This window comes from Podarcis pityusensis, assembly GCF_964106645.2.
Source record: "Podarcis pityusensis genome assembly, chromosome: 4".
Taxonomy (NCBI): domain Eukaryota; kingdom Metazoa; phylum Chordata; class Lepidosauria; order Squamata; family Lacertidae; genus Podarcis; species Podarcis pityusensis.
In genome coordinates, this window is record NC_138027.1 from 94,110,554 (window position 1) to 94,137,675 (window position 27,122).

Consider the following 27,122-nt stretch of genomic DNA (forward strand, 5'->3'; position numbering starts at 1 on the left):
GAATCATATCTTTGTATTTCTTTGGTGGAAATCAGGAAAAGGAAGATGTTGTACATTTTTAGGTGCTTGCTACAAGTCACCTTGAGTTGGAACATAATAACCAAACTCAGCGGGGAGTGCAACAAAATGTTACAGCGCAGAGTGTTCAGGAATCCAGCAAGCCTCCAACATAAAGTGGTACCTCGGGTTACATACGCTTCAGGTTACATACGCTTCAGGTTACAGACTCCACTAACCCAGAAATAGTGCTTCAGGTTAAGAACTTTGCTTCAGGATGAGAACAGAAATCTTGCTCCGGTGGCGCGGCAGCAGCAGGAGGCCCCATTAGCTAAAGTGGTGCTTCAGGTTAAGAACAGTTTCAGGTTAAGAACGGACCTCCAGAACGAATTAAGTACTTAACCCGAGGTACCACTGTACTTCTCCATAATCCGTTCCATTCTTTCCCATCAGTTTTCCATCTAACCCCCCCAAAACACACATGCAATACTTCATCAGCACCTCATGCTCATTGCATTCAGCTTGCTCAGTTCTCATTAAGCTGATTTCCCCTCTAAGGTTCTTATATGTATATGAAAACTTTGCCGTTCATCCCATTATTCAGATAGCTCATCCTTTTGCATGATTGGTGCCATTTTGGCTGCATAAAGCTTCACCACTGCGGAATGAGCTTACTGTTTATTATCTTATATACAGACAATCTCGGAGATTCATTTGTTTAATTGGAGGACTTGCTCCCGTTCTTGCATTGCTGGGGGGCAGCGAGGAGAGTTCACTAGCAGGTCATGTAACCGTATATCCACCAGGGTCTTGTCGTTCCTTCAGCAAAGCCTTTTCCTGTTCTACCCATTATATTTGGAATGTATTTTGTGCATGACTCATCCTTAAAAGCCTAGCGAAACTTCCTTTGCATTGGTTACCTTGGAAAACCTGGTCCTTGTTTTAATTTGACCACTGTGTGAAATCTGATACTTGAAGGAAGGGCGTGTGTGGTGTTCATTGAATTCACCCTTCTCCCCAGACCCTTCAGAAATGCTCCTGAGGGCAGGATTCTCTGAGAAAAGTTTGGTCCTAATGCCTCATGGCTCAGGAACCGTCAGTGCAGTCCTGTGTGTATTTAAATCCTTCCTGCCTTTAGGAAAGAGAGATTAAAAGCTGTTGAGTAAAACAGTGTAAACTGGCACTGGAGTATATTTCTAAGGAGAAATGTGACCAAAGTTGTTGGTGTTGCTGCTGCTGCTGCTGCTTATTCCTTACCTTCCCCTTCACTATAAGGTCCCAGGGTAGGCTACTGACAATGCAATTTTAAAAATCAGTTAAAGCAATTAACAATCACAAGAATAGGGTATCAGGATAAAGAGGCGTGGCTTCAGGATAGGCTGAAAAGTGTTTCAGCTATTTGATTTTGTTATTTTATTATTGTATTTCTATTCCACTTAATATATTAAACAAATATCTCCAAGCAGTATACAAAAAACTGAAGCAACAACAGAAAACTTAAAGTATTGCAAAAAGTGCAGTTACATATAGAAATGTTGCATTAATACAGGCCGAGGGCCTTCTAGTTAGTGGAATGCCCTCCCATCAGATGTCAAGGAAATAAACAACTATCTGACTTTTAGAAGACATCTGAAGGCAGCCCTGTTTAGGGAAGTTCTTAATGTTTGATGTTTTATCACTTGTTGTTGTTATTATTATTATTATTATTATTATTATTATTATTCTGTTGGGAGCCACCCAGAGTGGCTGGGGAAACCCAGCCAGATGGGCAGGGTATAAATAAATTGTTGTTGTTGTTAAGTTACTTATATATAAATCAATATCAAATCAGTTTCCTTCTGAAACACCCTACCTCTCAGCCTCTGGGTTCTCACACAGGGTCCGACAATGCGGAAAATAACACAATTATTTACATGTTGAGCTCAGTTCTTGCAAGTTCCAGCTGGGAAAAAAAGCCCTGACTATTATTATTTTAATTTTTAAGTAGAAAGAAACTGAATTTCAGCTACCAAAAGGTTCTCTAGCTGTTTCTTTAAATATTACAAACCAGCCCACATCAAGCCAACATTTTGGTGAGATTGCCTGACTGGAATTTACTACATTCACAGTGCAGCCCTATGCAGATCTAATCAGAATTAAGCCCAACTGAGTTCCCAGGCCAGGTCAGCTTCAAGTCCACTGAAAAATCCTCTTGGAAAAAAAGTTATTTCGCTGGTGGAGTAGAACCAGCCTGTTGCTTTAAGCTCTCTAGCTCAAATTTGCACACACGGAGAGCTCTATCCCATCATTAAATGTTAAGCATGGAAACTTTGGGGTCAGTGTTGCACTATGTAAAATGGGGTGGTAGAGGGAGAAGAAAAGAAAAAGAATGAATGAGTGATCAGGGGAGCACAGAAGATAGTGAGAATGAAGGCTGAAGACAAGCGGACATTTTCACACAGGATGTCTGCCCTGAAAATAAACACCTAGGCCTCTGTCTACTAAGGGAATATCGCCGCATCCTGTGTTTACTTAGGGCTTTTCCAGATGTTGTGTGTTTGCCCCTGGGAATGTGCCGCTGTGACTGAGCCAGCCAGGAAATGCTCATGTTGCAAAATGGTTGTGCATTGGCACTCAAACTGCTACTTCCAGTTTCTACAAAAGAGTAACAGTGTCTGTTTGTGGCCCTTGCCGTGGGAAAGGGGTTAGTTTGAGTGGCGTGATGGGAACCTCTTTGTTGGTGTTCATGTTGCTCAGTGCCTGCCCACACCGTTTTCAGAGTCCACTGGTGATATGAATTGGCCCTCTCTCTTTCCCCTTCATATTTCCAGAGACTGCATGCTATTGCTCTCCAGTGTTCAAACATGAAATACTTCTTTAAGGCATTTTCCCTTCCTATCTAGCCTATCCTTCTGCAGCAAGGCCATCCCTGCCATTTTCTTTTCTGTTGTGATTGTAACTTCGATAGAAAAAACCGTCTCACCCCTTATAATCCTGCTTTTTGCAGGAAAGGGCCTCCTGTGGAATAGGGCCTTTGGGGTGGCAGCACCTAGCTTTTACAATTCCCTCCTATTACACACCAGACTTCTCAAAAGCCTTTTTGGCACCAATTGAAGGCCTTCCTTTTCCAGAAAGCCTTTTTTTAAAAAATATTTTCTTATCAAAGTCTGTATCTGTATTGGACTTGAAATTGTTTGGAAATGTGTTTTATTGTTGATTTCTTTTTTACATTTATTACTACATCGTATCTTCATGCCTTCCACTGAGCTCTGCGTACCAACCTAGATTCACAGGTAGCTAAAGCTTTGGGGGCAGAGCCCAGAGGCACTGGGTATAATGAAGATGGTGACCACAGCTGCTTGACCTGGAACTTCTCCTTTTATCTCCCGGCTCTTTAAAAAAGAAAAGTGATGTTCAGAAAGGGAGGTGCCATCACCAGCCATAGTGGGCCTTCCTGGTCTCCCTTCCTTTTGTCCCACCGTGCCCTGTGCTGATACCGGGGCTGTCTAAAATTGTCAGAGATGGTACTGTGGGTTTGTGACGATATCATCAGCCTCTGGTCCATTGGAGTCATCAGTGTCTCCTCCAGACCTTGACCAGCAGCCTGACTGGAACACCATTCAGGTTGACCTCTGAGGGCGTGAGAGCACAGCATTGAAAGAAAGTGGTATTCCATTGTATGTCTCAAGTTTCTGGATATGCACAAAAATTGCCTTAGCATTGTCACCATTCAAATGTATATATCCACATCAATCAAATTCCATCCTCCTCCAGTTTACTGATTTACTGACGCATGTTTCACCATTTAAGTAACCATTCTCACAACCTTCAAAAATGTTGAAAGGGTAGGCCATTTCTTTTCTGCAAGCAAATGAGTTTTCTTAAACAGTGGGAAAGATGCAGGGACCCGACATTCTGTCACTATTATCTGTTTGCCTGAAATCCTGTTTTGCTTGTACTTTCTCAGAGAGATGAAAGTTTCTTCCTGAAATTTCAGCGCTTACTTAGCTATGGATGTGTCACAGAAACACCCCCTGCTCCCATCACTTTAAGATACTAGTGTGGTTGCAGTGCTGTTGCTACACTCATCTACAGTAAAACGCATCTCCGTCAGAACATTTTGGATTTTCTTGACTCAGATTTATGACTTAGCTTTTTAACACTAATAAAAAAATCCTTCCAGTAGCACCTTTAAGACCAACTAAGTTAGTTCTTGGTATGAGCTTTCGTGTGCAAGCACACTTCTTCAGATACACTTTTTAACACTGTTCCCAAGTTGTCTAGGAAAAGGAAAATCTTTAACAGACTTTTTCAGATTTCCACTTCAGGGAGTTAACTCGCCACCACTTTGAGTTACTTCTGAAGCCTACATTATACAGTAGGGTGTGATGGACATATTAAAGTGGGTGCAGTTCTGCTGTGACATATAAAATCTGTTCGTGTTGTTGTTTTTCATCAGTTTGAATGCTAAATTATGCTTCCGTACTTTCAGCTGCCTTGGTTGTCTTTCTCCATTTTTAGGAGTCTTATTTCACAGTCATCTGGAGAAGGTGACTAAATGGAGAGGGAGAGATGATGCAGATAAGATGACATTTGAAAGTGTATAAACAAACCTGCTTTAACAAGAGCTCATCTTAACATGAGATTGACTGTTAGAAATTGCAGTGAACCAGAGATCCAATGTAGTTTAGTGCTTCCAGTGTTGGACTAGGACCCGGGAGACCAGAGTTCAAATCCCTGCCTAGCCATGAAACTCATTGGGTGACCTTGGACCAGTCATAGTCTCACTGCCTAACCTACCTCAAGGGCTTGTTGTGAGGATAAAATGGGGAAGAAGAGAAACATGTATGCTGCCATGAATGTCTCAGTGGGATATAAATGTGACAAACATGTGTTTGCCTGTCCATTGTGGGTCATATGCAAGAACGCAATTTTGCAGCTCATATGGCTCTTAGTTGAATATTTAAAGCCATCAGCTCTTAGTTCCACCTCCTAAAGGTGAGACGATGTGAGAACAAGCACACATTTAAAGTCCCATATGAGCAAAAGCAGCAAGGGTGGGGATGGAATCAAGAAATGCCTAAGGGATCCCTGTGGCTTCTCTCCTCCCCAACTGCCCCACCTGAAAGCTGGAAAGCTGTTTTTTCCCCTAAAATAAACATGGTATGAGGACTCAGTAGCTGTATTTGTGTTGAACATGAAGCAAGATAATAAAATACTACTTTCAGAAGAGACACATGATCCCTCACCATAGGTGTTTTGCAGTGCCCCTGTTTTCCAAGGATGTCCCTGATTTGGAGAAGGTGTCCCAGTTTCTGATTTGATCCCGGAATGTCTCACTTTCCCTTAGGTAAAGGAAAAGGAACCCCTGACCATTAGGTCCAGTCGTGACCGACTCTGGGGTTGCAGCTCTCATCTCGCTTTATTGGCTGAGGGAGCCGGCGTACAACTTCTGGGTCATGTGGCCAGCATGACTAAGCTGCTTCTGGCAAACCAGAGCAGCGCACAGAAACGTCATTTACCTTCCCGCCAGAGCGATACCTATTTATCTACTGGCACTTTGACGTGCTTTCGAACTGCTAGGTTGGCAGGAGCTGGGACCGAGCAACGGGAGCTCACCCCGTCACAGGGATTTGAACTGCCGACCTTCTGATCGGCAAGTCCTAGGTTCTGTGGTTTAACCCAAACGCCACCCGCATCCCCTCACTTTCCCTTAGGATGTCCCTATTTTCAGTGGAGAAATGTTGGAGGGTATGGAGTTATCCAACCCCCAAGCTGTCTGAAGGCAATCCTGTACAGGGAAGGTTTTTTTAATGTTTAATGTTTAATTATGTTTTTATATATGTTGGAAGTTGCTCAGAGTGGCTGGGGCAACCCAGTAAAATGTGTGGGGTGTAAATAGTAAATTTATCATTATGGAATGGGATGTCCCTATTTTCATCGAAGAAATGTTGGAGGGTGTGCAGGACCACAAGATTTGCCTTGCTGTTGTTTGTTGTTGGAAAAGCAGAATACAAATATTAAATCAAATCAATTTGGAGAGGCTTGTTCATTCATCCCATATTTTGCATGTTATCCTGGCCAGGTTACAAGCACTATTGTGGCATCACAAACTCCTTCAGCTCAAGGTCCAGGGATGTGAGGAGAAGAGTGTCTGAAGCAAACCTTTAATTTGTCTTTAGAGACCACTGTCACGTGTGAAGCCGGAAAATCATGTTTGAGTTTGATGCATGCTTTTTATGCAAGTGGTGCTCATGTAGGACACAATGCGGAAGAGAAATGAAATGGGCGTGGGCTGTTGGACCACCTCTGGCATTTATTTCCTTGTCTAAATTCATGAAGCCATTTGCAAATATCAAACGCCCACTTCCTCCCTTTAAATTTCCTTCTGTGTTTCTGAAACATCAGAGAGGTAGGAGATATCTCTTTACAAGAAAGGTCTCCAACTTTATTTTCTAATTACAAAAGGGCCCATTTAGTTCTAGATGGTACACTGCTATGCTTTACAAAAAATAAGGTAAGGCCATTTCTGTTTAAAGAAATAAAATTTGTCCAAAATTGCATATTTTAAAAAATATTAAAGGCCTTTATTGTACCAGACACACCCATGATGCAATTTTGAGAACTCTATAAAGATATCAATAGGCATCGCATTGTGCAGCCTCCTGCTGAGAAGCAAGGCAGTAATGCTTTGTAAGGAACTAAGGCTTTGGTTAACCTTGGCTCTGGCAGACCTCATTAAAATAGCAGCCTGTCAGTTTCAAGTTTTAAAATATCAGGCCTGTCAGTTTTCTATTCGGTAGAACAATCTACAATTTTATTTGGGGTGTAATGTTTTGTGTGCAGCCAGAGAAACGCTTAATTCTGCAGAATATTGGCCAATGCTGCCATCTAGAGTACTTTATGGTTCTGGGTCTATGAAACAAGGAGATGAGACCACTGTTCTTTAAGACAGCAGCAAAAACAACTCCTCAGACTCAGTACAATGAAATGGAAGGCTGGCAGGTTTGCTTACGTATTATAAAAATCAATTAAATAGCCTAGGTCTTCTTACTGAAGCTCAAATGCTGTTTTTCTGACATCTGGCAAGTTATTTCTTCCGCTGTCCCAGTTGTCTGGCTTTCTACCAAAAAAGGTGTGCTTTCTGCATGAAATACTGAGCAGGAATTCCTAGGATTCTGGAACATATTCTAGTTGGTGGGCCTCCCCATTGCTCCATGTGAACTGAGCAAACCCTTGAAAACCACACAAACTTGAAGGTGCATATTTCAGTAGCAGAGGGTAAGCCTCAAAGGAAATTGCCCACCATTGCTGATCATCTAACTGAGCTACTCCTGATAGGCTTCTAGGTCTTCTTATTAGGTCTTCTTCTTACTTCAGTTTATCCTGCAAATATAAGTCTGCTTTGACAATTTGAATTACAAGGGCTTTTCGCCAACACTCTCTTTTGGATGGATAATCACAAAGTCACATGCATAGGGAAGGCACGAGGGCAATTGAAATGTTGTGTATTTACCTTAAGGTAAATTGAGAGCATAATCCTTTACATGCCTGCTCAGAAATAAATCTGGTTGAGTTTAGTGAAGCTACTCCCAGGTAAGTGGGCGTAGGATTGCAGTCCCATGTGGTTTGCACCTTGTTTCAGTCTATATAGAAATTATCTTGAGTTCCTTAATAGTCTCCACTATCAAGAATAATATTTGCCATTTTGTAATTCTTGAAAAGAAAAAAATATGCACATGTGCGCGCACACGCGCACACAATCTGAGTCTATTCATCTTTTCTTATCTCTTTTTAACCAAATGCCCTTCTTTTGTCTTTTGATCAGGTAATTGACATTAAAGAAAAACTGAAGCTTTCCAAAAAGTTCTGGTCAACTTTACCATACAGTATCTGCAAAGAAGAAAGAGTGACAGCAGGCCTGTCCAATGAGGAGGACTGCTGGAATGGGCACACCAAAGCTAAGTAAGGGGGGGAGACCAAAAATATATATTAATATTTGCATCTGAAACTTCCATGGAACCATGCATTGTTCACTTTGTGAAGCATTGTTTTGAAATACTGTGTTGAAGGTACACACACAGAAACATACCCTCCAACATTACTCAAATGGAAATAGGGACATCCTATTCCACCTCAGGGAGCTTCTCCTATGTTTTATCTCCTGCACACATAGATGTCAATTACACATCTACACCTGTCATCTTCAGCCAATTACAACCTCTCAGCTGAACCTACCTCACAGGGTTGTTGTAAAGTAGAACTATGTGAGGGAAGGGATTGTGTACAACGCCTTCAAAAGATAAATGAAATGGAATACAATTGTAGCTCTAAGCTGCCTTGAGTCCCTGTCAGGGGAAAAGGCAGGATATAATAATACTAATACTAACAACAACAACAAGAAGAAGAATTATCATTATCATCATCATCATCATCATCATAAATTTTTATTTACACCCCACCCTTCCCGGTTCAGAAAACTGGGCTCAGGGTGGCTAACAACAAATTTAAAACACTTAAATGTAATACAACATAAAGGTAAATGTAAAGGGACCCCTGACTGTTAGGTCCAGTCATGGCCGACTCTGGGGTTGCGGCACTCATCTCGCTTTATTGGCCAAGGGAGCTTCTGGGTCATGTGGCCAGCATAATAATAATAATAATAATAATAATAATAATAATTTATTATTTATACCCCGCCCATCTGGCTGAGTTTCCCCAGCCACTCTGGGCGGCTCCCAATCAAGTATTAAAAACAATACAGCGTTAAATTACCATGACTAAGCCGCTTCTGGCGAACCAGAGCAGCTCACGGAAACGCCGTTTACCTTCCCGCCGGAGCGGTACCTATTTATCTGCTTGCACTTTCATAGAATCATAGAATCGTGCTTTTGAACTGCTAGGTTGGCAGGAGCTGGGACCGAGCAACGGGAGCTCACCCTGTCGCGGGGATTTGAACCGCCGACCTTCTGATTGGCAAGTCCTAGGCTCTGTGGTTTAACCCACAGTGCCACCTGCATCCCTAAAATTCCACGTCATATACAACATATACAACATAGAAGCAGCATAAAATACAGTATAAAAGCATGAATAACAATAAAATTCAAAGTTCAAAGATCAGTTTGGAGGAAATCCATCCAATAAGCATTAGATAGGGCTAGCTGGCTGAATTAGTCCTACTTGAGCCAGCGAGGAAGCCAGGGGAGAATTAGCCGTGGGGTCTCAGAACGGGTAATCATAAAAGGGGAGGGGGGAAGAGAGGGGAAATAAAAGATCATACCCACATACCTGAGAGTAAATCCAATTGAACTCAGTGGAACTTAGTTCTGAGTAAAAGTGCTTAGGATTGCAGTGTAAGGTTGCACAGTTTTTACCCAGTTACCTGGGAGTAAGCTCCATTGATTACAGTAGGACGTACTTATGAGTAGACAATGTAAGGCTCAATTTCCAACAAAGGAATAAAGAAGTTTTCAGAACTATATCTGGAAACCAGAGGCTAGGCACACTCAGTACGCTTACCAAGCTACAAATCCCAGCATTCATTCTTAAACAGGCATGACAAACTGATATCAAACTAATTTCCATTTATAGTAGACATGCCTTAAAATGGGCCTCTTATATCACTGAGCAGGGGAAACCTCCAGCCCTTTCCTAACTTACGTTTTAGGGCAAAGGAAGCTGTGCGACTGTGAAGAAGTCATCATGTCAAGATTACTTGTGATTATTAAAATCACTCCTTTCTCTACAACTGCCACTATTAATTAAGAAGAGGCCAGGCAGAGTTAATTCTAGGCCATCAATTAGCAAGTAACACAGAGAAGGATTGATCTTTCTAGCCCTTTATTTGAAAGGCAGCCAGGAATGCCTCATTATCAGAGATGTAATTTTATCAGGCCATATACGACCAGGGAGCTGGGAGTGTGAAACAGCTCTTATAATGTGAATGGAACCCTAATGAACAAGTGAAAACGCAGTCATAGCTTTTTCTGAGCTTTTTGGTCTTTTCAGAAATACAGAGCAGGATGGCCTCTGTCACTAACGGTACTCAGAAAAAGAAATGAGCAGAAATAACATTCCTAAAAAGACATCCATGTAAAAAAATAAAAGGGAGAGAGACACACAACACTTTCTCACATATTGATGCAACTTTACAAAACATGTTTCATCAAAATTAAATTATAAGTCTTTGAAATAAACAAAAAAAAGTGAGACCCTATTTCTGTATAATTGGGTCAATTATGTGTGGATTTTGTGAAACCTATCCAATTAAAAAGAAAGCAGGTACATGTCAATTTATCATTAATAGCTATATCCCACACCTCTTTATACCATTCTTCCATTTTATATTCTGCTTGCCCCTCCCAATTCCTAGGTATCATCATTTGTGCAGCTGTCGATAAATTTGTGAGCAAGTCCTTCATAGCCTGCGAAACTTCCACCCCATCGTAAATTAATAATAATGCTACCTCTGGACTTTTGGTCAGCTTTAAATTAACATGTGCCATTAAGGCAAGGCGGGGAATATGTAGAAGAAATGATTTCAAGAAGATATGGAAGGTGTTTGTAGAATTTGATCAATACATAGACAGAAGGTATCCAACCTATCCATCAGTTCAGTGGAGATGAGATTTAATGCAGACTTTCAGTATATACTGTATTTTTCGCTCTATAAGACGCACCAGACCACAAGACGCACTTAGTTTTGGGAGGAGGAAAACAAGAAAAAAAATATTCTGAATCTCAGAAGCCAGAACAGCAAGAAGGATCGCTGTGCAGTGAAAGCAGCAATCCGCCTTGCTGTTGTGGCTTCTGGGATAGCTGCGCAGCCTGCATTCGCTCCATATGACGCACACACATTTCCCCTTACTTTTTAGAAGGGAAAAAGTGAGTCTTATAGAGCAAAAAATGCAGTAGGTCGTAATCTTCTTCTTTCTTTGGTGATCACTCATAGCTGAGTCAGATTGTCTTCCATAAACACGGTCTTAACAGTGAGTCCTTAAGTGACTGTGGAGGCCAATTCTGGATCCACACGTCCTTCCACAGAGGGGTCATAGGTTTCTGGGCAGGAGTTGATCACAGTGTGGATTTGCCAAGCATGCATTCCTCTTAGCACGTTTCTCCCTTGCATCCTGAGTTCGAGCATCTTCAAAGCCCATGACACCTTTGGTAAAGGCTGTTCTCCAATTGGAGCACTCAGAGGCCAGTGTTTCCCAGTTGTCAGTGTCTTTACTACATTTTCTTCGATTTGCCTTGAGAAAGTCTTTAAACCTCTTTTGTTGACCACCAGCATTACGCTTTCCATTTTGAAATTTGAAATAGAGTAGTTGCTTCGGAAGACGATCATCAGGCATCCGCACAACATGACCAGTCGTTCGCAATCCTGTATGCCTCCGCTGGCAGTGAGGAGCCCCACAAGTGCATCAGCCACCACTGTGCGAAGCCAACAGGCAGCCTGTGCTGTGGTAGGAGGCATAAGTCCTTGAAACAGGGCATTTGGGGCTGCTACACTCTTGCCAGACCCAACTTCGTGCCCACTCTATGGGACTGAGCCCCGCCCCCAATTTTGAGGGACTGGGCCCCACCAGGCCTCCCCAAGATGGCGGAGGGCCTTACACATACAACCAGCCCCCCCCCCTTGTTACATGGAACTTGGTGCCTCTGCCAGTTTGGATTTCTCTGCCCATTAGTTTCATTTAATTCCCTTTGAAATCATCAAGAGTTGAGTCATGGCTAACTGTGTTCAGTGGTGTTTACTTCCTAGTCTGTGGCTGTGTGAGTTTAGAGCACAAGCCCTGCTCAAAGAATACTAGGAACTGGAGTTTGTTCAGGGTGTTCGGGGATTTGTAGTTCTGCGAGGGGTGGGCTACAATTCTCAGGATTCTTTTGGGGAGGTGCTTTAAATGTATAATGTGTGCAGTATTTAGGATTGTAGCCTTAGTTTAAATCCGATCCATAGCTTTTAGTTCATAATATTGACAGTGAAGGGAATTAAAATGAGATTATTATTCTTTATCTAAAAGCACTTCCTCTGAGGCACAGATGCAGATCGTTTGTGCCAGTTTCCTTGTGCTTCTCCCATAACATTTTCTACACTTGCAGGCATTCATTTCTGTCACGGCATGTTAATAATATTAACAGAGTTTACATTAAACCCTGTCAAAATAACATACAGTTCTTTCTTTAATGCAGATACATATTTTTTGAAAATCCTTTTCTTTCCCATCTCCCTACCTTAAAAAAAAACCTGCATTAACTGCAATACATTTCTTAATTGCTACTAAGCAAAGTGCTTTCCTAAATGTGTAAACCAGCACAGTATATCATCATCATCATCATCATCATCATATAATACATGTAAAGCCTGCCTGACTGGGACTCACGGCTTATTCAGTTTCAAACGGTGGGTTTACTGGTGAGCTAAAGTGACCATTCTGAAAAACAGGTTGCCTGTTCCTTTAAAAAAGAAAAACTTTTAAAAGACTAACTGAATTGAGTGAGTGGTCATGGAGGCATGTTTGCAGCAAATGCTGCATATACATTGGAATGACAAATTGAACTTTCTGGCTTTTTGTGTCAGGGACTAGTGAAATTTCTTGGTCATGGCATATCATTCTGATGCCGTTCTTCATTCTGATGCACAGATACCTCCCAGAGATCATGAATGATGGGCTCACCAACCAGATCAACAATCCTGAGGTTGACGTCGACATCACCAGGCCTGACACCTACATAAGGCAGCAGATCATGGCCCTGAGAGTCATGACAAACAAACTCAAGAACGCGTACAATGGGAACGATGTGAATTTTCAGGATACAAGTAAGATCTTGCGTCATTCAACTTCTCTTAATCGGGTCCCTTACAACAGCAGTGCTTAATGGTGTAGAAAAGTATTCTTCAAGGATGTTCTTAGTCAAAACCACTGGCTGAGATGCTGCAATGTCCACTGTGATCCATTTATTCATTATTTTTGGATGAAAACTTACTTGGGACCAGGAAACTGCCTTGACCCATCTCAGTGCTGTTTACATGCTAGCTCTCTGAGGTCTCATGGGGAGAGGTCTGTCCTTCCTGGCCTCCAGAGATCTTCCAAGATATTGTTGGCCCATAACTTCCATCATCCATGACAGTTGGCCTTAAAAATAATAATAATAATAATAATAATAATTTTATTATTTGTGCCCCTATTTGAACCCATAAACCAAAATCTGCTTGTTCGTGTGTTTTATTTATCCACTAGGGGACCTTGGTCATGGGGCCTTGGCATGCAATTATTTATCTCCTTGACATATGATGGGAGGGCGTTCCACAGGGCGGGCGCCACTACCAAAAAGGCCCTCTTCCTGGTTCCCTGTAACCTCGCTTCTCGCAGTGAGGGAACTACCAGAAGGTCCTCAGAGCTGGACCTCAGTGTCTGGGCTGAACAATGGGGGTCGAGACATTCCTTCGAGATAAACAATTATATGGCTTTTCGTAGACATCTGAAGGCAGCCCTGTTTCAGGAAGCTTTTAATGTTTGATGTTTTGGTGTGTTCCTTTATATTTTGTTGGAAGCTGCCCAGAGTGGCTGGGGTAACCTAGTCAGATGCACGGGGTATAAGAAATAGATGGTGGTGATGATGATGATGACGATGAAGATGACGATGATGACATTCTCCCTCTCCCCTCCACTCCCGCAGGTGAAGAAACCAGTGGCTCGGGAAGTGGAAGCGGTTGCACGGATGACATTTGTCCCACAGAGTTTGAATTCATCACCACAGACGCACCCCTCGTTGATTCAGACAGAAGGGAAGTGGACTCTTCTTCAGCCAGTCAGCCCAGTTGGTCAGCACTCACGTGGTTTGTCATCTGCCTGGCTCTCCTACTGCAAAAACAGTGCAGATAATCCTGGCTCTGGTCAGCAATGACTGCCTTTTAGCTTTTGGAAAATAAAAACAAAAACAGCCAACTTTCTCTTTTTCTTATGCTCTTGGGCAACGGACCATGCCACAAATACTTACAGTTTTCTACTAGAAGAGAGCGGCACTGCAACCTTCTCCCCTTTGTGCATTTCCAAAGAGCACCAGGTGCCAGAGAGACCTTTCCCTGATTCCTTCAGATAGCTGTGATGAAGACGCTGTCCGCTCCTCAGCAAGATCTCTTTTTCTCACGTTTTTATTACAGGAGACTTTTCAGAGCTTCATTTGCTTTTATGCTGCAGGAAGAAAAAGGGGGGAGGCGGGAAAGGGTTAAGGGTACAAAGTGTGGGTTTTCCATTACAAAGAAAAAAGAGAAGAGAAACAAAATAAAGAATGTCCATCCCCCCCCACCAAAAAAAAAAAATCAAGCTAAGTCCAAGGCCCCCCAAAATAGCAAAATGTGACTTCAAACATATACATAAAAAAAACCAAGGAGTGCTTCTGTATCGCACTTAAAATCACCGAAATGATCTTTACTATTGAGGGAGTATCTTTTATATTTTGTATTATTTGTACTCCATTGGCCATAAATAGAACACTTGCCAAGAGGTCCAAAACAAAAGCAGGAATAAGTCTACTAATCAAGGAACATCATTCGTCTCAGAATATTCACGTTGTTTAGCACACTTCTGATTTGAATTCTAACACTCTTTGTCCTAGCTGGTTTTACCCTTTAGCCATGGTATGTAATTGAAAAAGGCGCCCACTAAGTTGCCCATCACCATCTGGCTTGTAGCAAAGTCTTAACAACGCCTGAAAAGTTTTAACTCGAGGGTTTTGACATAAAAACTAATCTCTTGCGATAGAATCTCTCCTTTTTCTTTAGCTGCAGGTTTGGCATCAAGTAGAAATTCCTGCAACTGTATTCATTACCTTAACCAAATGGCAGTTTTCAAAGGAACTGATAACAGTAATTGGATCAATATGTTAGTTTTGCATAGAAACGGCATCCTTCGTATCTATTAGTTTCTGTATCAGAAGGGAACTCTGTTGCTAAAACGTCGACACAAGTATATATATATATATATATAGTACTGACATGGAAAATTTCTTTCACTTTTTTAGTCTTAGTATGATCATCTATTTTTATATATATGAATATTATATATATATATATAAATCACAGATTTTAACTTCTTAATTACAAGCTCAGGGTTGACACATCTTTGTATGGGGGGGAAATGTTTTGTCAACCGGCTTTTATTTTTGTTGTTCTGCTTAGGAAGAGTCGTCTTTTCATAACTGGCAAGTGCAAGAATCAGAAAGGGAACTTTTCTGCATTTTCATTGGTCCATTTCTTTACAGAGTTGCAAAGGGGTGTCTCTCTCCCCCTCTTCTGTGTCTGTGCATTTGCGCGAGTACATGCAACACGGACGTGGAAATGCAGTGTGACTTTGTGGTGGCAATTTGTACTCTTGTGTGCTTCCTTCAAAAGTCAGTTTGACTGCCTCCATGGTGATAGCAGCCCCAGGATGAGTCTGGGTAGCAGGATCTGATGTAAAAGAAAGTGTTCGAGCCCAGGGCTGTGATCCTGCTCACATGCCCATAAATATTATGCTCCTTTGCTACACTGCTATCGGCGATCCTATTGATAATGTCCGAAAAGCCTCTGTGTGTGGTATCACACCTGTGTACCAGGAATGGGGAGGCTAAGATGGATCTTTAGCATGTTGCAAGGTGAGATGTCAAAGGCACTGGGTGCAAATGGAAGCAGCAGGGGCTAGGATATCAGCATAAATTCTCACCCCCTTGCCATGTTAGGCATAGTGTAAAGATAGCATGGCAAAGGAGGGGGGAGATTTATGCAGATGTCCTAGCCCTGCCCCATGCTCAGAGGGGCCTAATGATAAACATGAGTGAGCAGGCCCAAACCGGATCCTTGCCACCTTCCATGTCTTCACAGAAATCCAAGTGAGTTCAAAAGGGCTTACTCCCGTGTAAATAGGTATAGGATTACAGCCTCATTGAAAAGGGAGTCGTTACAAATAGATGGCCCAGTTTGGATTGCTATTCTAACAGGGAGAGAGCACAAAGTGGAACACTTTCAAGGAAGCTGCTCACATTGCTGTTGAGGCTCTGACCGTATGAATTGTACATGTTTCAAAATAATCATCTCCTCATCTCATTATAATTAGCTATCGATTTAGTAATGAAAGTAGTAGGCGCACAGCACAAATGTATAAAGTATACTTAAGCACTTTTACACTCCCCTTTCCCCCTAAAATGAGCATATATGCAGCTAACGATTAAATGCTACGTCCCGTAGGTAAACAAAAGGCAGAGGTTTTGATTCTCAAAAAGAGGTTTATTCTGGGTTTATTATTATTATTTAAAATGTTATACCCCCCCAACCCTGTCAACCCCCATTCTCAGTTACATGGTGGTAGTGGTGGTTGCTTAAGTAAAGGCACCTTTTGACTGTACATCAGCCGTTGAATCTTTCTTGGACTGAACATTTTTATAGGTTACACACAAACTCAGAATTTCTAGTTGAGAATATGGATATAATGGACTGCCTTGTTTGTGATTAGGCCAATGGTCCATTTACTATCTGCTCTGACTGGCAGGCTGCAGCTCTGTCTCAGGCACAGACTACTTAAGGGATTTTTAACTGAGCATGTAAGTGGTTGAACTTAGGGCCTTATACGCACCTATCCTGTCCCACTGAGCAATGGCCCTTCCCTTCACCTGCCTAAGGTGTTAAGAAAAAGGATGCAGTAAACACCATAAGCTGATTCCTCACAAGTAACTTCATCTACCTATGAATGCTAAACCATCTTCTTTGTCACAGAGAGAGCCAGCAGTTGATCACCCTACAACTAATTGTATCCCATTTATTTTTAAGTTTCTTGATTTATGTTTACCATCTTATGTTGTAGCTCACCCTTATTATCCTTGGGGACGCGGGTGGTGCTGTGGTCTAAACCACTGAGCCTCTTGGGCTTGCCAATCGGAAAAATCCCTGCAACGAAGTGAGCTCCCGTTGCTCTGTCCCAGCTCCTGCCAACCTAGCAGTTCAAAAGCACATCAGTGCACATAGATAAATAGGTACCCCTGCGACGGGAAGGCAAATGACATTTCTGTGCGCTCTGGGTTCCGTTGCACCAGAAACGGTTGAGTCATGCTGGCCACATGACCCGGAAAGCTGTCTGTGGACAAACACCAGCTCCCTTGGCCTGAAAACAAGATGAGCGCCGCAACCCCATAGTCACCTTTGACTGGACTTAACCATCCAAGGGTCCTTTACCCTTACCTTTTTTATTATCCTTGGACACCTCAGTACACTTATCCAGCATGTTCCAGCATGCCAGGATTCTTCTTGGGCCTTTGCCAATGTAATGAGATATTGATAAAACAGAGTCCAGTTTCACTTTCATCTAATTATGCTATAGGTAAATATAATATAACCCCATGTATCCTCGTTCAGATTCTCTGCTATTCCACATTACAACTCTTTGGCACAGTTGAGACAAGTGGCAAGAGAAATGGTAGAGCCCTGTTTTTTAAAAAGCAAAAACAAAAAACATAGTCCACTCTGTCATATGATTTGCCTTCTTCTAAAATGGTTTCCTCTTCACAGGCATTTCTTAGGAAAGCGTTGTGGGGCTGCCCTCCACTCCGTTGCCCCTTACTGCAGACTCAATCCACTTCTGGGCAATCGGACAGTCTTGCCTTGATACTAGAACTGTACGGCAACTTCTGCTGTGAGGACCAATCTCATTCCACTGATGTCTGTAGGAAGGAACCACATGGGCCAAAGATGGCTGCTGTGGTTACTTTTTCCCTACCAGCTGATACACAAAGGTGCCACTTCACTGGCCTGTCACAGATGCTTCCTTTCTACAAACATTAACAGAGCCATGTGAGATCCAGTCGCATTGAAATGGCGCTCACACAGCACTGCATTAACATACGACTTGGTCTGAGTATTCATAGAGATGGTAGTAACCCAGTTGCATATTTGGTGTTGCAAGAGAACAAATGGTGATGAAATGAGGAGCATGCAGCCATAATGAGTTTCTCAAGAGAGGGCAATTTTTATCCGGATTCAGGATGGCATCCATTCACGAAGATGCCAGGTGCTATGCAATAGTAATGGTTCTACTTCCCCATCCTGAGATTGGCATTGGCTGAGGATGCCAGGTAACATGGAAATAAGGTAACATTGCCTCCATCCATCATGTTTTGGTCACAGTTAATTGATTAGCATGTGAGTTAAATCAGGGATGAATTTGTCCGGTCATAGTTCTCTGTTTATTTCTCCACAGTAGATATGGTGATCGCTTTGTGCGAGATGTGCACATAATTCTCCAATATTCCCTAAAGCTTGAATTGTCTCTTTTTTTCACACCTCAGATTGTCTTGGAATGTGAAGGAGCTATTAAATCTACAGAGCGTGTTGGATTTTGGAGTTAGGAAATAAAAATTTAAAAACCTGGTGCTTCTAAATGCAAGTTTCTATATCATTTGAAGTGCCTCTCTTTACACTTTCTTTGCTTATAATAACTATTTGTCTACAGGAAATGTGGAATGATTTCAGTGGCATAATTCAAACGGTTCTCTTCTGTTTATGGCGAGATACAGCGAACAAAGCTTAAGTTGTTTTCACAACGAGGTCGCGTTAATAATCATGCAATGGCTGGGGCAGCGTATTTGAAATCCCTTAGAATATCATAGTGTTTTTTTTATTAATGCAGCATCATAATTAAATTGGATGTGGAAATTACATGGTTATGGCTGCAGATAATTGTATGGTAGTTGTCCTAACCATCCATACCAACTAGAAACAGAACGCTTCCCAAGGATTTTGCTAAATTTTGTTTGGGAGGAAAACCCTATTCATTAGTTCCACTTGCAATGCAGATATCATTTCCCCCTCCTTTTTCCCCTTAGGTGTTGTTTCTGCTCCAGTTCCACAAACTAGGTGGCCCATCTATGAGGCTTTAGTGCCGCCGCCACCTTGGTAAATACCAACGTAACTTTTGATGAGGAACTGCACATATGTAATATGAAATTGTGGAGGGAGGGAGCAGCAGACCCTGTAGTATGGCCCTCCCTGCCTCCCCAGGTCTCATAGTATTTAACATTGTAAGGTCCTCCAATTTGGTGCTTTTCCCATAACCTTCTCAGGATTCTAGTTTCTAATGTTCTCACTTTGACGGAGCACATGGAAGATTTAAGAAAATAAGATCCTTGCTGGATCAAACCAAAAGCCTATCTAGCCCAGCATCCTCTTTCTAACTGTCGCCAATCAGGTGCCAATGGGAAGATGGCAAGAATGACACATGAAGCTCCCCTGGAGCTCCCCTGGAGCTGCATATTCAATGGTGAAGGTAAATAAATGGGACCTGATCAATGGCTGGAACAGAGAGCCCTGGTTGCTCTGACTTTTGCACACACAAAAAGGGCAGGAGGACATAATGATAATAACAATAATCATAAATGAATGATAAAGTGCTTAAAATGGGGGGGTTATGGGATTCTAAGGGACGCGGGTGGCGCCGTTGGTTAAACCACAGAGCCTAGGGCTTGCCGATCAGAAGGTCGGTGGTTCGAATCCCCGCAATGGGGTGAGCTCCCGTTGCTCGGTCCCTGCTCCTGCCAACCTAGCAGTTCAAAAGCACGAAGTGCAAGTAGATAAATAGGTACCGCTCTGGCAGGAAGGTAAACGGCATTTCTGTGTGCTGCTCTGGTTCGCCAGAAGCAGCTTACTCATGCTGGCCACATGACCCAGAAGCTGTACGCCGGCTCCCTTGGCCAGTAAAGCAAGATGAGCGCCACAACCCCAGAGTCGGCCACAACTGGACCTAACGGTCAGGGGTCCCTTTACCTTTATCTATGGGATTCTACAATTAATCATTGTAAAAACCAACCCTCTAAGGGGAATATTTTTCATGCCATTTCCAAATGAGAGTTTATTACTGTGATAGCGTAGATGCCAGGTATTCAGTGCACATGGTTTCTCCCAAAGAATCCTGGGAATTGTAGTTTGTTGAGTGCTAAGAATTATGCAAAGACAGGAGTGCCTAGCGTGCTCTGATCCATGGGGTCATGAAGAGTTGGACACGACTAAAAGACTAAACAACAATGAGAAGAATTATGCATCTGCTAGGGGTAAGCTACAGCTCTCAGCATTCTTGGGGGAAGCAATATGCTTTAGATGTATTGGTGTAAGCCATGCTTTTTTCTAAAAAAAATAAAATGTTTACTACTCTCATTTTGACTCAAGAAAATCACCATTTTATAGTTCGAATCGGGGAAAATAAATACAGTAAATGGACAAAAGTACAAAGATTCACAAAATGTTTAGGGGTATGTGTACCCCTGCATACCCTCAGAAAAAAATCACTGGGTTTAAGTCCCATTCATCCCAACGGCAGCCAAATCGACCTGATTTGTGCATCAGGAAAGACAAGGAGCCGAAGTGTGGTGTGCTGTGAGTGATTCGTCCATTGTGCTCAGAATATTTTTTTTCAGCTGATTTAAAATGACAGTGGTCAGCTTCTGAATACTGCGGCAGCCGCCACAGAATCAGCTGCACATATTCAGACTGCTCCTGACCCTTTCTAGATTCCACGAGCTCCAGCTACAGGAAGACTGCGCAATTGCAGGAAGACCTGTTTCTGCAGGCAGTGGTTTCCTTTTTCCAGTGGTTGGTGGAATGGGAGTGTGACGAGAACACTGATCGCAGGAGCAGCGAGAAATGTCACCGCATTTGACAGAAAATGTTCCTGTGACTTGGAAATGGTACTGTGGAGCTGCCATTTCTCCTGCGTTTCATGTGGCACTATGATATCTGATGATTTTCCAGGTTTTCGTAGCACTTCAAGGTCTCTGAAACAAGCTACCAGAAGCAAGAGCAAGACGGGTGTAATGGACATAAATTCACTTTGTTTTGTTTGTTTTTAAAGTTCACTTGCCTTAAGAGTGAAGTTGACTAAGCCAGAAACTGCCCGTGAACTACCTTAAACAATTCCAGCGTTCCTTTTCCTTATATGGGCAGGGGAAGCTGGTGCAACTGGAAAAGCGGAACAAATAATGAACCTCCATATTCCATTTGTATTGTTGTAAAGCTAGCAAGGAGAAATCAGAATAGTGTCCCAGTAGCAGAGAGGGGAAAGATGCTTTTGTTACACCACAGAAATAATCACCTGTACTGTACACAAATTTAACTGACACCTGTATTTGGCCCTGGAACAAATAGTGGCTGATGGTGAAAATTCACAGGGTTCAGGTGAATAACAGCCGTATGCTCTTTTTAAACAATGTTTTCACATTCCATACTCTGCTCTCCTCGTAAGCATTTCACCATTGAAGAAAATAAAGTTTGGAAAGCTTCCTGCTAGAATAGGAGTGGAAATGCATTTTTTTCAGAGCACATGGAAGGATAATTCTGGCAAGCACCCCATATATTTTGAAAGTAATCCATGCCTCTGACATTTGCAAACCCAGGTTCTCTATAGTTGAAGGGTAAGATAACACAGATACCATCAGAGTTTGGTGTCTAGAGCATCTGGAAGCGCTTCAGTTTTAATTCTTTAGATGCTGAGGATTAAATGTGAGTATATTTTGTCCATGCATTCAGCACTCAGTGCCTGCATTCAGATAACAAACAAGGACCAGTCAGCAAAGCAAGGCTCCAAATAGAACAGCCTTTCCATTCTGCTTAGATACGCTTGTTCATTATAGCGATCTCATTACCATTTGCAATTATGGTCCTTTTGTTAGAAGAGCAATGGCATAGACAAAGAGCTAAAATAACCATGGGGACAACATATTTTACAAGAGGAAAAGCAAAAGTCATGAGTCAGTTTGATGCATTTAGTACAGCAGCAAGAAATCTCAGAAAGACTTCCGAGGGATGCTACTGAAATGGTGTGCAGTCTTCCTAGCCGCACAAAATAGCCTCTTGTTGCAGTTGCTGCCTGAGAAGGGAGTAGATGTTTCCTGGTGACTTCGGATCACAAGCAAGGCAGTGGAAAGACTTGGCTGTCTCTTCTTCTTAACCTGCCACAGGCTTGTGAAGAGCAGTTTGCCTGGTTGCTTGCCACAAGTAAAAAATCATCTACAGGCAACTCGGCATTGGAAGAGAATTGGCCTCAACTACCACAGAGCCCAGTGCTTGCTGATCAGAAGGTCGGCAGTTCAAATCCCCACGACGGGGTGAGCTCCCGTTGCTCGGTCCCTGCTCCTGCCAACCTAGCAGTTCGAAAGTCCGTCAAAGCACAAGTAGATAAATAGGTACCGCTCTGGTGGGAAGGTAAGCAGCGTTTTCCATGCGCTGCTCTGGTTCGCCAGAAGTGACTTAGTCATGCTAGCCACATGACCCGGAAGCTGTACGCCGGCTCCCTCGGCCAGTAAAGCGAGATGAGTGCCGCAACCCCAGAGTCGTCTGCGACTGGACCAAACGGTCAGGGGTACCTTTACCACCCTGCAGACCATCTTGGTGTTTCACTAACACAGATATATACAGACAGTCTTGTAATGTGTGTTGTTTGTTTGTTTGTTTGTTTGTTTGTTTGTTTGTTTGTTTCATTTTTTGTTTATATTGGCCTTAAAACAGATAATTTTTAAATATCTCTGATATATTATAATGCTCTTTTTTTCTTTTTTCAATTTTTTTGTTCTATTTTAACAAAGTAATAATCATAAATAAATAAGAATAAACATGTGCACCCCACCACCGAGGCCATTCCATGTCTAACTATCCAGCCTCCCAAAATTTCATGACCTCTTGCAATGGTTTGACCCCTTTCCATTTTAACTGTACAAATTCTACAAACACCCTCCATATCTCCTCAAAATCATTTCTCCTGCATATTCCCTGCCTTGCCTTAATGGCACATGTTAATTAATAGCTATATCCCACACCTCTTTATGCCATTCTTCCATTTTATATTCTGCTTGCCCCTTCCATTTCCTAGCTATAATTCATGCAGTTTGTTTGTTTGTTTGTTTGTTTGTTTGTTTGTTTGTTTGTTTGCGAAACTGTCTTAGCAGCTGCCAGGGTTCTGGGCTCAAGACCTTCATGACAAATGTGCAGCAGGGAGTGTGAAGTTGTTCAGGAAGGCAGGTTTTTTTAAGGATCTATCTAATAAGCAAGAGACCTTTGCCTTAAGCCTTTGTCTTGCAGCACATGGTTCAGCTATGGAATTTTCTACTACAAGGCATTGTATAATGGCCACCAGTGAAGATGGCTTTAAAGGGGCTTTAGAGGATAGTTCATGGAGGATAAAACTATCAGTGGCTTCCAGCCATGATGGCTATGTGCTACCTCCATCGAGGTGGGTATCAGAAATGAAGAGAGTGCTGTTGTGCTCAGGATCTGCAATTGGGATTTCCCACAGGCAGCTGATTGGCCACTGTGAAAAGATGATGCTGGACTAGATGGTCCATTGATCTGATCAGCAGGGCTTTTCACATGACGTCTTCCCTAATGATGCCTGTTTGCATCCTGTATCCTTCCATATCAGGCCAGAAGGGCAACTAAGCACTTAAGACCACTGTCATGTAGTCATGTAGGGATCGATGGGGCTTCCTTTCAACAACATGTTTTTAGAGAGGCACAATACCTCAGATAACCTTAAGTATCAGGGAGGGGGGGAATAGAAGATGCTAATGAAGTCACAATTAGGTTTCAATTAAATTAACAACAAGCTCTCTTAGAATTCATAATCTAATTTGTTAATCAGCCTGCAGCAGCAGCATCTCTTGGTGGGGAGTACAGGGAGGTTAAACCAAGTGTAGCAAATCACCGAATGTATTAAATTAAATCCGAACTATTGAAGGGTACAGAGTGTGCTGCCACATTCAGACACAAAAAGGGTTCTAAAGAGCCTACACCATATATAGACTACCTCCTCGCCAAAGAGTTGCAGCTCTATATTATGACAAGGCCACACTCACACTTTCTGGGTGGCATTCTGGGGTCCTTACTGAGATAATGGCATAGTTGGCTCCTGCGTTGCTTGAAAGGCCAAAGTATGCAGAGTTGCCAGGGCTCAAACTGGCATGCACGTGCAAGAAAGACACCATCCCCAAAAGCAAAAATGAACAAAACCAAGTTCCCATTCTGTGAGTTAGGTTGGGCTGAGTTTTATTGACTGGTCTAAAGTCCCTCACTGAAATTCATGGCTAGGTGGACATTTGAACCTGGGTCTCCCAATCCTATATGTTATAACCACTACACAACGCTTAGCCCTGGATTAGGAAGCATGGGCAAGTATCTCTGCTTGAGGCATACAAGGTAAAAGGTAAAGGACTCCCTGGATGGTTAAGTCCAGTCAAAGGCGACTATGGGTTTGTGGTGCTCATCTCGCTTCAGCCGAGGGAGCCGGCGTTTGTCCACAGACAGCTTTCCAGGTCATGCGGCCAGCATGACTAAACCGCTTCTGGCACAATGGGACACCGTGACAGAAACCAGAACACACGGAAATGCCATTTACCTTCCCATCACAGCGGTACCTATTTATCTACTTGCACTGGTGTGCTTTCGAATTGCTAGGTTGGCAGAAGCTGGGACAGAGCATCGGGAGCTCACCCCATCGCAGGGATTCGAACCGCTGACCTTCTGATCGGCAAGCCCAAGAGACTCAGTGGCTTAGACCACAACATCACCTGCATCACCAGAATTACAAGAGTATTGCGGGAGTATTGCATTCACCTGCCTTCCTCACTGGTGTCTCCAAATGCTGGGCCAAACACATGCCTCCTTTGCAGGAAATGTGTGTTAGTGTAACCAGACGTCCCCGTTTCCCGGGGACAGTCACCGTATTTACAAATCAGTCCCCATACAAAATCCATTGAGGTTGAAAAGTGTCCCCGGATTCATTGAAAAAAATCTGGTAACCTTATGTTAGTGAGACCAGACATCGCTTCTCTATTCATTCCCTGACCTCCACACTTTCATTTTAAAGAGAATACAAATTTACAGGGTGGGAAAGGGATAATATGTTTGCCTCTCCCTTTTCAAACTGCTTTGTATTAAAATTTTACAACACAAACACTATAATAAACCTAAAAAGACACAAGTCAGGGGTGGTGTTGACAGCTGCCAGTACAGTATTAGACAGAAATGAGGGCAGCTTGCTTCATGGTGTTAAGGGCGTTTCACCTTAAAGCTGGAAAAGGTTCTGAAAACGACAACCAAAATGTTCCAGAGGGTGGAGCAATTCCCCAGTCAGGAGAAGTTACAATATTCAGGGATTTTTTCATTTAGAGAAAAGGAGAGAAGGGGATATACAATAAAGGTGTATAAGATTACTTGAGGTGTGGATAAAGAGGAGAGAGGGAAGTCTTTCCTCCCTCTCTCCTAATACTACAACCTGAGACTCCCGAGTGAAGCTGAATGCTGGAAGACTCTGGGCAAACAAAAAGAAGTGATTATTCACACGGTGGCAGCACATAGCTAAACAATGGAACACGGATAACTTTAAAGCCTTATTTAGGCAGATTCACAGAGGATGGGACTATCAGTGGCTGCCATTCACAATGGCTGTGTCCTTCCGCCAGCACTGCCGAATACAAGCTTCTGGGAACAGAAGTTTTTGCGTATTTCTAGAAGCGATAAATGCTTATACTGATGCTGTGGTTGTTTTTTTTAAAAAAGAAAACAGTCTTGTGGCTGCTACACCGCTCATCTCCCCTTTTAAATGCCTGTAGTTGTAGCCCCTCTACACCAGTGTGGTGTAGTGGTTAAGAGCGGTAGTCTCGTAATCTGGGGAACCGGGTTCGCGTCTCCGCTCCTCCACATGCAGCTGCTGGGTGACCTTGGGCCAGTCACACTTCTTTGAAGTCTCTCAGCCCCACTCACCTCACAGAGTGTTTGTTGTGGGGGAGGAAGGGAAAGGAGAATGTTAGCCGCTTTGAGACTCCTTAAAGGGAGTGAAAGGCGGGATATCAAATCCAAACTCTTCTTCTTCTTCTTCTTCTTCTTCTTCTTCTTCTTCAGTCTTGGTGGGCATGCATTTTTGGGATGGGCCTCAGCTCACTCTTAACCAGGGGTCAGCAACCTTTTTGAGCCATGGGCCGGTCCACCGTCCCTCAGACCTTGTGGGGGGCTGGACTATATTGGGGGCGGGGGATGAACGAATTCCTATGCCCCACAAATAACCCAGAGATGCATTTTAAATAAAAGGACACATTCTACTCATGTAAAAACACACTGATTCCCAGACCGTCCACAGGCCAGATTGAGAAGGCGATTGGGCTGCATCCGGCCCCCAGACCTTAGCTTGCCTACCCCTGCTCTTAACCTTGTGTTACCAGCTATAGGGCTGGTGTCAAGGGCTGGACTGAGGAGGAATGGTGTGGACCGCCCCCTCCCTTTTCTTGAACCTCCCCGAGAACAGGAGGACAGTATTGATTTAGAACAGTGGTTTGCAGAAGGGCATAGTTCAGAGGCTGCAGAGGGGAGAAGCTGGGAAATATTGGAAGAGGAACAGTAGGAAGAAGAAGCACCACCAGGGGAGAGACAGCTGACAGACTCAGTTTCCTTGGAAAGCATTCCTGCCTCCCCCCTCTCCCAGAACCAGGTGGGCATTGAGGGTATTGGAACAGAGAGCTCAGAAGCAGAAAGCTCAGATTAGCCGACACAGGAGTGACGTCTGATGGGGAGGCGTAGGGGCATGGGACTTTACTTGGATGCCATTATTAGGGAAGGCTGCATTCCTTCATCGCTCTCTGTGAATTATTGAATAAATTGCTTGGTGAGAACTTTTATCATTTCTCTGATTCTTGGCTGCCACGGGATCTGATTCCCTGAAGCCTGACAGTTGGGCAGAACAAATTCACACATGCCGTACGCAGAGCATACAGACACCTCTCCCTTTGAGATCCGCAGCAGTTTTGAGCATGAACTTTGTAGGAATCCCACTTGCGTACAAAGTACACCATACCACGGTCCAGCAGAGTTTGCGTTGTCGTAGTCCCATCTATGCAGAGCACCTGTTTGCTCTCTGCTTCAGGCAGGGATATCTGAGTACTGTGGATGAATATCGGCTGTTCTGTACACGGAAGCAAAATGGTTCCCTTTTCCATGTGCACGGTGACCTGACAGCCTAAAAGCAAGGGAGGCTCTGGGATGATGCCATGACGCAGTGCGTCCAGAGGTTTGTCATGGGACTGGCTTGTGTAGCAGGGTTGTTTTCGATACCACCCCCTTGTAGCTTAGAGTAAAAAAGGTAAAGGAC

At 43.1% G+C, this 27,122-nt stretch overlaps 1 protein-coding gene across 2 annotated transcripts in view; it reads left to right on the forward strand.

The window, feature by feature from the left end:
* GPC6 (glypican 6) overlaps positions 1–18,381 on the forward strand; it is a 796,530-nt gene extending 778,149 nt beyond the window's left edge. For both annotated transcript variants that reach the window (XM_081003110.1, XM_081003111.1), the window contains 3 exons: positions 7,805–7,941; positions 12,618–12,793; positions 13,654–18,381. In XM_081003110.1, coding sequence (XP_080859236.1) covers positions 7,805–7,941; positions 12,618–12,793; positions 13,654–13,859 — 519 coding nt within the window. In that variant the 3' untranslated portion in view covers positions 13,860–18,381. The remainder of the gene's footprint in view (positions 1–7,804; positions 7,942–12,617; positions 12,794–13,653) is intronic.
* The last annotated feature ends 8,741 nt before the right edge of the window (positions 18,382–27,122 follow it).